The sequence below is a fragment of the Motacilla alba genome, chromosome 9, assembly GCF_015832195.1.
Source record: "Motacilla alba alba isolate MOTALB_02 chromosome 9, Motacilla_alba_V1.0_pri, whole genome shotgun sequence".
NCBI lineage: Eukaryota > Metazoa > Chordata > Aves > Passeriformes > Motacillidae > Motacilla > Motacilla alba.
The window spans coordinates 13,989,455-14,005,760 of NC_052024.1; the positions used below are offsets into that span (position 1 = coordinate 13,989,455).

The 16,306-nt window shown below is 44.9% G+C and overlaps 1 protein-coding gene across 1 annotated transcript in view; it reads left to right on the forward strand.

Moving 5' to 3' along the window:
- The first annotated feature begins 779 nt into the window (after positions 1-779).
- The window catches only part of FGF12 (fibroblast growth factor 12), a 219,791-nt gene continuing 204,264 nt past the window's right edge, over positions 780-16,306 (forward strand). Inside the window, exons 1-2 of the mRNA XM_038145295.1 lie at positions 780-915; positions 1,023-1,163. Coding sequence (XP_038001223.1) covers positions 1,151-1,163 — 13 coding nt within the window. The 5' untranslated portion in view covers positions 780-915; positions 1,023-1,150. The remainder of the gene's footprint in view (positions 916-1,022; positions 1,164-16,306) is intronic.

Consider the following 16,306-nt stretch of genomic DNA (forward strand, 5'->3'; position numbering starts at 1 on the left):
GAACAGTAAAAGAGAGGAGTTACTCTTCCTGTATTTAGAAACTTACATATTGCTGGAGCCATCTATCCTCTATTTGTGTGGCTCCCAGGATGCCATGAGCTGCTTTTTCAGTAGCACAAATCATAAACACAGAACTGAGTTTTACTTTCCCCATTGCACAAAAGTTAAAAATCTGAAAAAAAAAAACAACTTAAAAGGTAATTCCAGTGTGGAGAAACTTTCTAACAGGGATGAACTCTTTGTTCTCTGAAAAAAGTGACTTGATCCTGGTATGAATGTTTTATCAACTTATTAGCAGGGGACTGCTTATTTTATTAATGAGTTGGAGGATGAGTGAAATCCAGTGGCTGGATGCAAAGGTGGAGAAGCATAAACTAGCCAAGAGGTAGATGTTTTATGAATCAGCATAATTAATCTTGAAACAACATATCCAGGGAAGGCCTGAACCTGAGACTGGGCATCTCCTGAGAGATCCTCTCCGAGTCTGTAGGTGTGCGGGCTCAGCCTGGCGCAGGATCCGGGGAGGCTGGGGCGAGCGGAGCGGTCTCCCTGACCCGCCCGCCGGGGCGGCTGTGGTCTGGGGTTTGCGGGGCACCTGCGGGACCGGCCGCGCTCCTGCAGCGGCGGAGCCGTCGGCGCACGGCTGCAGGGTCCCGGCCGCTGTCCGAGCCCGCTGCGAGCGGCCGAGCGCTGCCGCTCGCCGAGCGCGGCACGGGGCGGCGCGGCCGGAGGCGCTGCCCGGTGCGGCGCTCGCTGCGCGGCGCGGAGCCCGCAGCCGGGCCCGGCGGTGCCGCGGTGCGGGGGCGGGGCGCGGGCGGGGCGCGCATGCGGGCGGTGCCAGGCAGCGCGGCGGGCCGCGGAGCCACTCGCCCCCGCAGCACCGCTCGGCCAGGGACAGCTCCCGCCGGCGCCCAGGTAACGCGCGCTCCCCCCGCGCCGCGCCCCGCTCCGCGCCGCGCCCCGCGGGGGCCGGGGGGGCCCGGCGGCTCACGCCGTCCCCCCCGCCGCTTGCTTGCTTGCAGCTCCGGGGCTGTGACAGCGCCGTCCCCACCGCGGAGCGAGGCAGCGGCGGCCGGCTCTGCCCGCCGGGCTCTCGGCTGAGGAGGGTGCGCGTCTTCCCGCAACTTGCCGGCGCTCGCAAGGCTCCGCGATGGAAGGGAAAGGTGGGTCGGGCGCGGGGGGGCGGCGGCGGAAGGACCGCAGTGGCCGGGCCGGTGCGGGGCCGGGCGGCCGAGGCTGCCGCTGTGCTGGGGACATTGCAGCACCGGCGGGGAGCGGGCGGGAGGCGCGTCCCTGCCGATCCCGCGGGCTGCTCGGCCCGCTGCCTATGGAGCGAGGGGAAAGGTGGCTGGTTTTTTAAATTTATTTTCCTTTAGGGTGAGACAGATGTTAGTTGGTGATTTGTTTTCTTAATGCTGAGGATTTGCATAATAAATATGAGGTCTGTCCCATGTTTTTTAGCCAGTCAGCGATGGGGAGGTTTTTAACAGATGAAAAGCATTTTCTGATTAGAATGGGTTTAAAAAAAAAATCTCATTTTTCTTTTTTTTTCTGAAACGAGATTAGGGCTATAGAGCTCTGCCCTCGTTACATTGCATATTTAATACATCAGAACATCCTGATAGATTGGAAGAAATGCAAAGAGTACTGTGCTATTGAACTGTCCACCCTAGAAAGAGGAGATAATTAAATCTTGCCTGGCTAGCTTGTGTTTTTGCATACAGAGATATCTCATCCACATATATCCCTTCAGGTTGAGCATATGTGTTTTGTTTCCATGCATAGCTGTGTGGTCCTGCACACTTATTTACCTATCCACCTCTACAATTGCACTGGAAATCACGCATTCAACTGGTACGTGAACTCAAAACCCGTGCGTGTTAATTGCCAATGAAGTGCTGATGGTAAGTCAGTCCATGCAGAGGAAAGGCGAGTTGCCATTCCCACCCAACACAGCTGCCAGCTCTCCTGTATAACACAAATCTGGGAGCAGTTTAATTGATGATGATCAGGGCACTGGGGCAATATGGACTCTATTAATTCAAGGAAAATTATGGTAGACTTGTATAACACAATACTACATACCTTCCAGGGAGACGAGCAAGCTATATTTAAACCTCAGGTTTATTTTTGTAACTATCTTGTCAATCAGGGCTATAGTTCTCCTGTGTGGGAATATCTGATTATATGCTGATTAAGGAAGGAAGCTATTTCAATCATAAGGAGGCAGTATGTCCTATAAAGTACAGTTTCTTGTGGGCAGTGATCAATAAACATACCAGGGCTTGGGGAACACGTAAGTACCTCTTAAGAAGGCGTATCTGCGAAGACTTTACTTAAATTAAAAAGCTCACAGCAGTCATGTTAGCCCTAAAGATATTTTTTGTACTATCCGTGCTGTTTTCACAGTTAACCTGAGATGGCCACCTTTGCCTTTTGAATGTCCTGTTAGTACTTGCCTTGATGAGAAACAAATGGACTGTGACTTTAGTATAACACACTGCGTGCCTTGTCATGCACTACAGGGGCAGGCAAAAGGCTCTCCGTGGAACTTCAGATGGAGCTCGTGTAGCTGGAGGAGTTGTGCAAGGGAGCAGGAAGGAAACATCTGCAATAAAACAATGATCCAGGTAGCTGGTGACAAAAGCACCTCCAGAAGGAGGGTTGCCCAACTCCTATCCTGTGCAAACAGTGACTGTTACGCTGCAGTTGCTGCCTGAATTGGCAGTGAGTGTCTGCTGAGGCAGATTTTGGGGCTGCTGGTGCTTGTGTTTATGGGCTCCACAGCAGTCCGTGTTTCTGGGTGCTTGGCTTTGGAAGGGATAGTGGGAACGAGGCAAGCCCAAGAGTCACTACTCATTTTGATGCAAAAAAATTCTGAGCAGTTTGCTGTTACTAGAGATTTTCCTTCATGGGGTAGAGGAAGGGAACAAATACTCTCTGTGTTTCCTCTATCTATGTAAAAAGAAGGGGTGTTGAGAGCAAACCCAGCAGAAATGAAGGTACTGAAATGGGACAGGTCCAAAGCAGGGATGACCTTAAAGGAAGTACACAAGGAACTTCGGCATCTCAGTGAAGAAATGAGAAGGCAAAGGAAGTCTTCTCACGGCAGGGATCCAGCTGTGTTGGCACTGAAGTAGTTTTTGGAACTTGGATAGTGTTGGAGTGGCACGAGAAGGCCTGTGGTACACGGGTCTCACAGAGCAGTTTTGTGTAGGTGTACAGTGAGGCACAATGCAGGACACCTCCCCAGAGGAAAGGCATGAGCCGGACTAAACTCTTCACATCTTCAGCTTTTGAGACTAATCCTGCATGGATTTGCAACGGCACTGCCTGACTGTGCACTGGTTTACATTTTGTTTTCATTACTAGCCAGGCCGCTGCATTGCGAGTCCTCTGTTGGGAGATTGTTGCTTGCAGATGATGTTTCTCCAAAGTCATGTCTTGCTTTTTAAATGCTTCCTCCTGCAGCCTTTCTCCCACCTCTCCAGTCTTCTTCAGCGCAAATCTCAGAACATCTCCAACTCAGTGTTGTGCAGATACTGAGGAAGAGTGTGTGCTATATTAAGCAACATGAAGTCTGTTTAAGAAAACCTGCTGTCTGGTCCCTGAATTCAGCTGTCCCTGATGAATGCTGTGGACATTTCTGCAGAGGATTTGCCATCAGTAGAACTTGGTTGTCTGAATTCGGCTGGAGCCGGTGCTTTGCAAAGTCTGCAGTCTGCAGTAAAAAATGGGCTAAAGAACCATCCCTGGCACTGCTTAGAGCAGCCATAACTGATTTCACTGGTTGGGTTTACTCATGAGAATGAGGGGAGAAAGACGTATCCTAGTTTTTGTGCAGTGGGATGTGGGACTAAGGACTTTACTGTTAGGAATGTAGCAGTAAGGTACAAGCCAAGAGGGCTCTGTTGAGGTTTGAGGAGGTGGTGCAGCCTGTGCCGTCTTCCAGCAGACAAAGCTGGCTAGAGCCAAACATCTATATCTCCTCACCATGCCTAAAAGATAAATAACACTCTATAGAGCTGCAAAGTTACCAGCACATCTTGGTGATCTAAAAGTAGCATTTGGCCTCATCTAACTTACAGCTTCTCTGACTGACTCTGTTCTGCACATTCACTGTCTCCAAACCTTTTGCAGAAGTAAGAAGCTTAAAAGTTGTAGCTGTTCCCAAAGCTCATTAGGCAGTGGGGGATGCGGGGCACTGTGGGTGAGAGCTCTGTTTTGCATCTGCTACCTGATCCCTGTTCTCTGAATCTCGCCACTACAGCAGTTCCTGTGGGCTGCAGCAGTAAGCAATACCACACCAGGCATCCCGCGAGCTGGGCTTTGCCAAAGCTAACAATAGTTAATGTGGAGGTTAAAGAATACTTGGTCACTTGCCAGATTCTTCAGTCACAGTTAGAAAGATGCTTAGCAGAGGAAGGAACGTCATGCAGTGATGTTCAGATTCAGAGGCTGGAAGAGGAATCAGCTGAACAAGAGTCAAACTGCACAGTGTGGAATGGATCCCTGGGCTTCTGGATGGAGTAGAGAGGGACTGCAGGCTAGCCTTGCTGCAGGGAGAGCTTCCCTCCTCTGAAGGTGCAGTATTCTTTTCTGTGCTCCTGAAAACACAGAAATCACATTCTCCCTCACTGCTGGAAAACACAGATTACTGCTTTTATCTTGCCTGAGGTGGGTATTGGGGTCTTGATGTGTCGATGTTGTATGGGGGGCAGGGCTAGGCTGCCTGTGTGAACCTTCCTTAGGGGCCCAGCCAGTTCTTGGTGCTCTCTGCTATGCCTGGAAGTCAGTGCTGGGCACTGGTGTCCCTGGGATGGCTGGGCAGGCTGCTTTCAGCTCAGGATGCATACTGTTAACTAGGAAATGCAGCAGGACTTGTTCTTGTCAGCTGGTCTATGGGGACAGCAAAGCTAAGGCATGTTAGCTGAGATGTGGAGATATGCTCTTGTCAGTCCCCTGAGCCATGGTCCTGCCCTGTTGGGGAGACATTCTCCATGCAGTAGGTCTGCCCACAGGCCCCTCCTCCTCGTGCTCGGAAGGCTGTGTGGGAGAAGCCAGAGAAGCTGTCCTTACAGCTCTCTATGCTCAGGGTCCCAAAGCAGCAGGGCTTTGAGGCGATGTCTGCAGAGGACATCTCTGCAGTGTGACTGTCCTAAGCAGATGATGCCACAGTAGTGCTACCTGAGTCATGTTCTCTTCCCAGTCACAAAGGTGGGAGCAGGATTTTTGCTTTTTTGTAGAAAAGCCACAATGCTGCTGTTCATAGACGTGGGATGTTCAGGACTTTAGGTGGAAGGCCTTTATCAGTGGGATCCCATTTACTCAGGGCACGGGGTTCCCCTTCCTGGGACTGGCAAACTGGTCTGAGCTCTTTGCATTGTGCTGTCTTGTGGATATGAGAATAGGAAGAGTGGTTTGATCCGTCTTGTCCCACCAGAGGTGCTCTGAAGCCTCCTTGGCCAGCCCCAGCATTGTGGGCCTGCTTCCTCTGTGCAGCTGCCTGCATGCTATGCCTGTAAAGGACAGAATCTTCACCTTGAAGAACTTGTGATCAAAACCCAACAAGAGCTGGGGAATGTTAGGATTGAAGACAGACTTTGTGGACAAGGTGAGAGAGGGTGGCAAGTGAGAACATGCAGTTCTGGAGGTTACTGTGCGCTGTTCCCACCTCTGTGACTTTCTTCAACAATCAAAGGAAAGATCTTAAAGATCCAAGACATAGTTCATGCCCTGAAGCTGTCTGAGATGCTCACATCAAACTGTGCCCCATAATACACCTTCCTGACATGTCCTGTGTTTGTTAGAGGCGAGTCTGCAGCACATACTGTCATATGTGTATTGGAGTAGTGCAGATTGCTTTGGCAAAGTCTGGCTTCCTCAAGACATCTTAGGTGCTTGTTTGTAATGCAAACAAAATAGTGGCACTGTTACTTTTGTTACAAAACTGTTTTCTTTTTTGGAGAGTGCTCGCATCTCTGTCAAGATAGTCAGAGGCCTCTCTGAGCAGTGCGTTTTCCCCAGAGGAGGCAGCTCCGTGTTCTCAGCCTTTCGCAGTGATGTCCTGTGTGAGATCCAGGGTGTGTCACTGAGGCCAGCAGTTCTCAAACTGCCTGCTTGAAGTTTGGCACAGGGAAGCATATTTGGGGAGGTAAATTAATGGCCTGATCTTTTTTTTTGCTCTCTCCCCCATGCCCCAGGCTGTGCATTTCAATGTAGGTACCAGCTTTCTGTAGAGCAGGGGAACACTTTGATTGCCTGACCTTATCACCTTATCCCTGAGGCTGGAGTGAGGTGCTGTGAGAGAGTACTTTGGTGCTGTGCTTCAGACTCAACCAAAAGAGGAGGGGAATGTCAGGCACTAAGTTAGCACTGCAGTCTTGCTTTTCTTTAATGCATTTCAGAAAGGGAGAGAAATGTCTGTTCCCATTGCTTTAAGAAATCACATTTAACTCAACACAAATATGACTGTCCTGGGAGGGCTCAAAGATACGAGCTTGGGTTGCTGTGTGGCTCTTGAAAAATGAGCCAACCTTGGTTATTTGCTGCCACCTAGAAGACCAGGTAGGAGTCCAAGACCTTTATTAACCATCATTTGATAGCTGCTGTGGTGGGCATCTGCAGCTTCTGAATGAGAAGGGTGATCCAAGCCAGTCTGATGCTGAGGGAAGTAGATATGGTACCCTGGGAAGCATCTGTGCTCTAACAGGCCTCTAATGTGCTCAAGCAGGTAATTAAGGGGGAAAAGTAAGCGGCCATGCTCATAGTCTTCCACACCAACAAACCCACCATGTTACTAAACAAAGGTGGGATGAGGACCCTAATAATGGTCTTAAATCATATAAAAATTGATTCCGGACTTTGCCATCAGGCATTTAAGAAAATATCCAAATCCTTCAACCTTTTTCCACAAGTTACACGGGAACTGTGGATGTTGCTTTTGGACGGAATGAAATGCGAGAGTAATTGAAAGTGATTTTTTTTTAGTGCATTCTGTTGTTCTGACATACCATTTTTATACAGAGTGGCTGGAGGCATAATCTGTGCATACTTTGGGTAATGACCTGCATACAGCTGTTTCATCCCTGGGTCACATGGGGTCCAGAAATTAAAAAAAAAAAGTGATTTTCTTTTTTTTTTTTGAGGCTTCGCTTACCAGATTTTCCTAATTTGCTCTTATCTTCCCCTCTCTATCTACTCAGCTATTCAAATCTTGTCCGAATTGCACTCATTTCTAATGTGCCATAAAACTTGATACGCAAGAGCTAGTTATTTAGGGAGAATTGCAGAAACTATTTTAGTCTGTGTGTTTTGACCTATAAATGAGGTAACATTATTAATTTTTACATGCAAATCATGGTGTTTATTAGCATGGTAAAAGGCAATTTGACAATGAAAAATATTCCTGATGGGTATAGTAATTAATGCTTTCACTCAAATTGTAAAGACTTTAATAATGCTGTTATGCTTAAAATGATTGAAGAAAAAGTTGACTTACTTTCCTGTCAGTGATACCAGAATGTTTCCTTTTCATATAACTCCTGTATCCCTGCTTTTTCAAAGTGTTCTTTATAGTCAATAAGACTACAAATCATCAGGCTAATTCATTGAGTTTCTTCTCCCAGGTCTCGGGTTTGGATGAACCTTGTGATTCGATACTTCTGTGGGGATGCACATTGAAAGCTATGGCTTTTCTCTCCAGATTGAATTAAACCATTTATGGTGTCGTCATGTTTCAGTAGGGATCTTGTGGCTGGAGATGATGGCTGCTCCGTCGAGCGCCGCGTGGCCGAGGGAGGCTGTGTGTGCATCAGGATGTGCACTTGGAGAAGTAAGGCGTTTCTGCTTGCTATTTTTAATAGCATGTGCAAAGCAAGAAATCAGGGAAGCATGGAACAGCATTTCTAATTTGGAAAGCTGTTTTTTTTTTTTTTCCCTTGAGCTGTGCTTCTTCCTTCTGTGTTTCATCCCTCCACTGGAGGCTGGCTTAAGGCTGGCTTTATCTGCCATCAGCCTTCAATAGGTAAGGTTAATTTGCTGAATGTAGCTACTTGGATTTTCTTCATAAATCCTCCAGAAGTGCTGAATGTCTTACTGGTATAATGAGGGAAAGTTGCCTTCCTTCTCAGTCACCGGGAATGTATTATTAATGCAAAACACTTTCCTGGCATTTAATGCTATTTTCAAAATAGGCTGACAAGCAGGAAGGCCTCTCCAGGTTGACTGAGGCCCATCTGGTCACTGAGAGTTGTATGCAATGCTTACTCCAGTTGTTTATTTTTCTCTCCAAGTCCTGGTAGACAAGTTTATTGGCAGGATGGGTATGCTTAAGTGTTGTGATACCACTATGCAAGCAAATGTGGAACTAGAGACCGTGAGGGATCTTCCAGTTGACGTTGGTCTCTAACAAGACCCTGATGAGGAGCTTGAACTCTGGTTCCAGATTCTGGACCTTGCCTCTTCCTCCTCTCACTGTCACTCTGGTCTCTACTTCTCATTCTGTGTTTATCATTACTTGGGGCATTGAGGAGCAGGAGCCAGATGTGGTGGTGGCTGTTTGGCTGTGATTTGTTTGGGGTAGAGTGGAATTACAGGTGTATGTACAGCTTGGAAGAACAAATCTGTATGAAATTGAACAGAGTGAAATAAAGTTCTTCTTTGAAGGACAGCCCTCAGAGCTTCATCCTGTATTGATGTGTAGTCCTGAATATATATTTTGGGGGAGCACTTCAGTGAGTATGAAATTTGTTATGAATATTTTGCAGCAGTGGCTTTAGAAAGATGAGAAACAAACACCAACATATTCCACATATACAGAATTATTGTTTCATCATAGATATTATTTGAAGATTCAGTTTAGTTTTCTGAATTTTTTCAAGGAGAGCACATGGCATATGAATTCATTCTGTGCTTGAGAATCTTTGCACACAGTGTGCTTGCTATGATGCAGAAATGTTCATTTCTCTGCCCCTTCAGAATAGCTCTGAATTTAGTCTTATACATGCTAGTGGCTCTACCATACTGTAAGTGACAGGGGAACAGCAGTAATGCCAAAATGAGGAAAAATGTAGAATCCAGCACCTTCCAGTAAATGGAGGGGGAAAAAAAGTTAATTATACATGAAGGCAGACTTGGATTTCCTAATTTGATACTAACAAACCATTGCAGCATAACTGGGTTGACAGTAGAATAAGCTTCCTCAGCAAGACCTGCTTTTTATAATATTTCCAGCTTATTTGATGTCTTTGAAGGCTGAATCTGAGCTTTTGAGATATTTTCTGGCCTTGAATTCACATTCCCTTTTAGTATTGACCAGCGCTCCTGGTATTCTGAGGCTGCCCGTTAACCGGTGCCATACATTATCAAATAATTGCATTGACAAAGTCATCTGTTAATTTTTAAACTTGTTATTCCTATCAGTGTGCCCCAGTGGAGGAATATCATACTGCAAATTATAACCATTTTGTTGCAATATGAGAAGTGCTGGGGGAATCAGCAGAGAAGTTTAAAAATTACTGTCTTGAGTCTCCTCTTCCAGTCAAGTTTTTAAATGAAGTACGTGGAGCTGTTCTTGATTTGCAGTGGTGTAGCTAAGTGCCTCATTTGGTCAGTAGGCAAAGCCAGGTCTCTAATGCCTTACTGAACTGAAAACAAAGGAAATAATACTGATGATATGGTGTAAAACCTATTTACTGCCTTTAGACCTCAGTTATTATCTATTGAAGAAGTAGTAAAGGTTTGAAGAAGTCATTTTGTATTGGTTTAAAGGGATGCTAAAATAGTAAACATTTGTGGCTTATTTACCTTTTACTTTCTTGCAGCCACTTTGAAGGCAATTTATTTTATTGGTACAAATTATATAGCCTTGAGGCATTTGTGTTAGCAGCTGCTATTAAAATTGCTTTGTGGTATCACTGAAGGGGTATCGGGGACAGCTAAAGGTGAGACAGAGACTTTTTAGCATCAGAAGGTATGAAAATACACTTTATTATTAGAAATCTACAGTTCTTATAGAAACAGTGGTGGACCTAAGACCTCATCGGTCTTTAGAAATCTTCTCTTAAGCTATTGGTGAACTATGAATAGTACACTCTGGAGAACCATATCTATAAACAGTGGTTTCAGAAAGAGAGATAATAATTGTTTGAATTCTTTTTTCCCTAAGTTTCCCACAGCTTCTACACAGCTTCCCAGGATTTTCCTGGGAGAACCATGTCTCTGTTCAGAGGATATATTTCTACAGTGTGGTATCTTCAAAAGTCAGATTATCCACCCCATCTTAAAAGTGACTTTGAATTACACTTACAACGACTGGCTCTGTTCTGAGACATGTCTCTGCCATTGCTGCTAAACACAGTGCTGGATATCTAGATTTACCTGTCAGTTTTATTTGCATGATTCATCTCTCAGTAACGTGCATTGCAGGCTCTCAGACCTAAACGGTGCTTTTAGTGCCTTCCCCTCTCAAAAAGTGTCAACATCCAGGAACAGCAAGAGTTCGTGGAGTTTTTTGTTTGTTTCTTTAAAAAAGGGGAAATAAAGGCACTAGGGATGAATTTCTCACCTCCTTTGATTAGAGGGTTCCCAGAAATAGTGAGGACAAGCCTGACATACTAAAGCATACAGCCGTGGGCAGTATACAGAGACAAAGAACAGAGTGTGTTTAAAATCTAAATTATTTATAGTAAGAAAATACTGGTTTTGGTTAAATTTTCCCTTCTGTGGCACCGCCCTAAGGTTGATGACAGCAGATCTGAGTGCAGAATTTAGCCTCGTGCTCTGCTGTCTGTGAAATTGAGACCAGGGCATCGAGGCTGATGCTGAGCTTTGCATGCAGGGGGATCTTCTAGTGCACGCAGTGCTCTGTGCTGTGCGAGTCAGCCAGACAGTGGGGATTTTTGGATGGATGGCCCATTTTAGACATACTGCTCTATCTATGAAAACACAGCAGGTCCTTTTTTATTTAAAGGTTTTCAGGAGCAGTGAATCCGGAAGAGTCTTGCTGAATCTCAGCCCTGTTAAAGCTGGCATCACCACCACTGAAATGCATTTACGCTCATGTGAAGCATGAGTTTATACTCAGTAATCTCAGGTAGGGCTGCTCTTGTATTCCTGAAGTCAGCTTTATTACCCAGAAGCTGCATGGTGATTTGGTAATCCAAACCAAACGGAGCATGTCCTGACTGTGGCTCCAGCTGATTTTGAAAGTAGCTGTGGTGGGCAACTGGCTTGGAGAAAATTGGAACCATGTAGGGGGGATATCTCCCACCTCTGTCCCTCCCTGGTACCTTCACGTCAGTTCTGTAGGTTGGCTTTGACTTGGAGCCTGCCCATGGCACCCAGCAGATGTGCCTGGGTCTCCTCGTGTGTGAGGACTTTGTCTCCTGAGATTTCCCTGCCTATGGACAGTCCCTCTCCTCAGTGTCTGGGACATCAGCCTTAGGGGGAGTCAGTGTTCTAGCAAAGCTTAAGGCAGGACATTTTGGGCTGTTGTCTGTCTGTCAGGAACACTGAAGTTAAGCATCTACCTCTTCTCTCTTCTGTTTGCAATGGAGCTGCCTAAAAATCAGATCTATTTTGCAGAAAAAAAAAAATCCAATTTTCTGAAATTTCTGTGCTGAACTGGATCAGACCAAATATTTCCCTTACCATCCAGGCCAGTCAAGGGCTTCCTGGACTCTGCACTTTCTGATGGATCTTGCCTCAAATTCACAAGAGTTTGTCAGCACCTGGGGTAGTATAAACAGCACAAATGACAGTGAACTCATGTTTGTAAGCTAAACAATTTTACTGTGTGCTGTTTTTGGAAGGCGGTATCACAATAGCCAATCTTACAGATTTCTGAGGTTTTGGGGATTTCATGGGATGCTTTTAAAGCCTTTCCAGGTGGAGGTACATATGGACCATAACGCTTTATCACTGGTTTTAGCTTCTGTACTATTTCCCTAATCAACTTTACACATCTTCTATATTTTGAAGTATGGAGCTTAAGTTGTTGAGAAAAATGGCTGTTTGCAGGTTTCCTTTTCAACTTCCTTTGTAAAAGAGACACAGTGCTATTTGCCAGAAAGGAGAGATACATCATCAGAAAAGCCTGTGTATTCTTCTCTTCAAAAATACTGATTTTCAGTTCTCAATAACATGTTAGTTTGAAGTTGTTTTGAAATTATTTCCTTTGGGGGGAAAAATATTAATTACTGTTATATTACTGTTGTGAATACTATTAACAAACAGTAATGGATTATTGAAAGCTTTAATCTTACTTTTCCCTTATGATTTCCCAGGACAGTTCAACAGAACTGATCTCTGAATTGCAAGTGTTACAATTGACTATATCACATATTTCTGTGCAGAAGGCACCAGCTGCAAATGTTCTGCCCATTGTTTGCCAATGGTTTCTGGCTCAAATGTCATGTAAGGCCGTGTGAAATGGTTTATTTCCATGAAGATGTGACCTCATCTTGATAGATTATCTTGTAGCTTTACCAAAAAAGCACCATTCAAACCTCATTGTGCTGTCTTGGTTTATGAACTGCGTGGCTTTCACCCCATGTCCCAGAATAGCCCCAGCTGGCACTGATGGCTATGCTGCTTGGTCCCAGAAATAGTGACCAAGGTGGCTATCAGCCAATGGCTGCTGAATGCCCTGAGTGAAATGAATTGAAAATCTCATGTACCTTCTTGAGGAAAAATACAATCAGCTTGTCTCTAATTATGACCCCAGATAATGATGGAGCAATCCAGAAATATCACAGCATGGGCAGTGAACTCAGTGAACTTCCTTGATATGAGACAAACCTGGATGGGTCTGATATTGGATCCTTCTTTATTGCTGAAAGACATATTGGACTGTCAGTTCTGTTCCTGGAAGGGCTAATTGCGGCTACATGAGGCAATAAATCAGCTCCTGCTCCTTTGGAAAAGAAACCCCTTGGCTCTCAGCTCAACCCATGCTGGCAAAAAAGTGTGGGGATGGAGAGCCAGAGTTTTACGCAGCTGTGCCACGTTCAATACACCAGTTTTTGAATCACCTGGGTTTAGCCCCTTATGCCTGTATTCCATAAAGAAAGAATGGCTACTCTGGTTAGTGGAGTTACTGTGCATGGGGACTGACTTTGGCTCTGGACTTAAGTCTGAGGCTGTCTGGACAGTACGTGTTGATGTGTGCTCTGGGGTTGAGGTGTTCATTATCTTAGGTAGGAGTAATATCAAGAAGCCAGTGTGGCTTTAGTGTCAGATCAGTGCTGATCTGAGACCTTGCCCAGGCAGCATTTACAATTTGGGAGTGGTTGGATCCAGCTCTTGATGTTGTGTTGTTGGCCAGAGAGCTCAGCTAGCTTTGGAAAAATCATCTTTATGGTCATAAGGAAGAGGACAGTGCAGAGCAGCAGGACTCCTGGGTTAAATCCTACCTCTGAATTGTAAAAAGTGTTGAAATTGCTTTTAAATCTTTTGTGCTGCTCGGTGGAATGAAGATTGGTGCATAATGCAGCCCTGAAACCAGGGCACTGATGTTTTGTTTTCTCCTGCTAATCCAAAAGGTTTTGAGCTATTCTACTGCTAAAGCACATGTTCACTCCCAGCCTAGTGGGGTTGATGTTAGCTTCCCTCTGTACCTTTTTCTGAAGTTTATAGCTCACAACTGTTCTCTGAAACATCTCAGATGAGTTTAAACTGGAGAGATGCATCCCATGCCAGCTGCCATCATGACTAGCAAAGTTGATATTTACTAGTTATTTCTTGGATGATGAATCCCAATAGCTTTTCATCACTTCAGCAACAGAGAGCAGTGTTTAGTAATGGTATGTAAAATGATAGTGTTGGGCCTGGAGGCATTGCAGTAGGGCTGCAGCAGCCTAAATGGTGGTTGAAGACTGTAGAAGGATAAAAGTGAATCTGACCTGTTTTAGACAAGGACACAAGGAAACCTCTGTTCTGTTGTTTTTTTTTTTTTCCCTTCCATTTTTTTTTCCTTCCAGGTGTTTACTATTGTAAGATCTTGTGTTCTGTAGGGGTTTTTTTAGCTGTTGTTTAGGCAGTCACCTGATGTGGGTCACATAGGGTGGTAATGCCCCTGCTGTGCCTCAGCCCTAATCTTGTCCCTAGTAAAGATGGTGATGCAGAGGCACCGGGAAAACGTGGGGTCTCAGAAGAGTTCCTGTAAGTTTGCGGTGTTCTCTAGGCTGACCTGGGCTCTCACAGAAAGGACATCCTTACAGAAAGACAGATGAAGGGGCAGAAGTAGCAGTCCTCATGGTTGTCCCATTTCTGTTACAATTGCTAATCACCTGGCATTTCATAACATCTTTTTCTCCTCCTGTGCTGTCAGCTCCAATACCTGCTGTACAGTCTTACAGTCATTGGGATGGCAGAAGATTGCAATCCCATAATTGTGTTATAGCTGGTTTGCTGTGAGCCTGGCAGATGAGAATTCCCCTGGCTGTAAATGAAGTTAGGAGTGCATGTGACCAAACGCTGCGTGCGTCACTGCCCTCTTCACGTTTTGTCCTGCACGTGTGACATTTCCATTAACAGGACTGAAGGATTTGTTCTTTTGTTTGCACCAGTTTTCAGGGTACACCAGACTTCTGTGTAAAATATATTGCTACAATTTTTTCCTACTAGAAAGAGCCGATTGATAGGCCCTTCCTGGTGGGACTGAAATCCTTAGGATAAGAGAGAGCTCCTCTTACATAAAACATTTAAGACTTAAAATACCAGAATTTTTATAGAGCTATGAAAATGTTATGGATTGTGGATATAATCACTCTAAATTTTAAAATCTACATGTTATATGAAATTATTATAGTGACCATATTTTAAGGTTTAAATAGTGTACTTGGTTTGGCTTAATAATCTATAAAGGTTCCACGCACAGTAAATCTAATTTTTCATGCAGAAAAAGATCTTCAAAGACAAATATTTGAAGTAATAGAAAAGTTAACATAGAGAAATTATGTGGAAGAACATTATTCTTTGGGTAATTGTTTCCTTTCTTTTTCTTATGGCTCTTTGCTGGAGGTAAATACCCAGGACTCTCTGTGGGTTTGTGTGCTTCTAACAGGTGGCTATTTTAAATCACCTTTCTATGAAGGAAGAGGAAGAAGAGTTGTGCTGTTTTCATTTTGAGGTGTCTCAGATACTAGCTGGCTGTTTCTGTGGGTGATGGATGTATTTAGGACTGTTCAGAGAGGTCAGTGAGTCCATCTCACCAAATCTTGACGGGGCACACCACTCATAGTTGCATAGAAATGAAAAATTGCCATTGAGAGGCCCAAATCAATAAGCACCTGTATCAGTGGGTGCTTTCCTGTATTTGTCTTGTCATGTTCCCTTTGACTTTTGCAGTCACCCCTGTCCTGGCACTCCCACCTGTGCCTGCAATGGAACTGGCACATCTCAAGTCAACATCTCAGGCTCTTATGCATCTTATGCTGCTGGTGCTTAAGCAAAGGTACTGTAATGCTCCACACCTGATTCTGTCTGTTTGAATAATGTTGCTATTTCACCAATACAGAGTAGAACCCAAAGAACCCAAAATCTTTTTTCTGAAAATGGTCCATTTTGTTCTGTTGCAAAGCCTGGTCAGGAATAAGCAAGGACAGCTCCTTGTGGTGGTAGTGCAGCTCTCACCATTTCACTGTTCTGGGAGTTAAGTAGAAATACTGGTAAAGGCAAAGCCTTTCAGCTCTGGTAGAGACTTCAATAACTTTTGAAATAACCATTTCCTAAAAAATTGAAATATTTCAATGCTAGCAGTTGTCCAGACTAAGAAAAGGTGGAATGGGGAATCTGTGGGACTTGAAGTCATTTCAGTATGGAATTGCTTGGTTTGATTCTTCTGTTTAAACCTAGATCAGCATCTCAAGGATGTTCAGGTGACATGTGTTCATGTGGCATTTCATGTTTTGTCAAAGGAGCCCAAAACTTCATTCTCATTGGTTTCAATATTTTTCCTAATGCCACGTGGCTTCTGGAGCTGAGTCTCGCAGCTGGACTCCATTCTTTCCTCCCCTCAAATCAGCCTGCCTGGTGAAATGCCAGCCTTTGTGACATACAACACTAAATTGTTGCATAGCTCTTTGCGTTTGGGGTATCAGTGCTACAAAAAGGAAGCCAAGAGCTTTATCAGTGCTACAAAGGAACATGAGGCACAGAGTACAGCCACTTACTCAAGGTCACCCTTGAAAGTGCTAGGAAAAGTCTCATTCTAGCACAGTTAGGAGTAAAACACCTTTTCCATGATACTCTGAGCTAGAACATCAGAAAATTCATATCTCTAATGAACGACAGGGAGACTCCT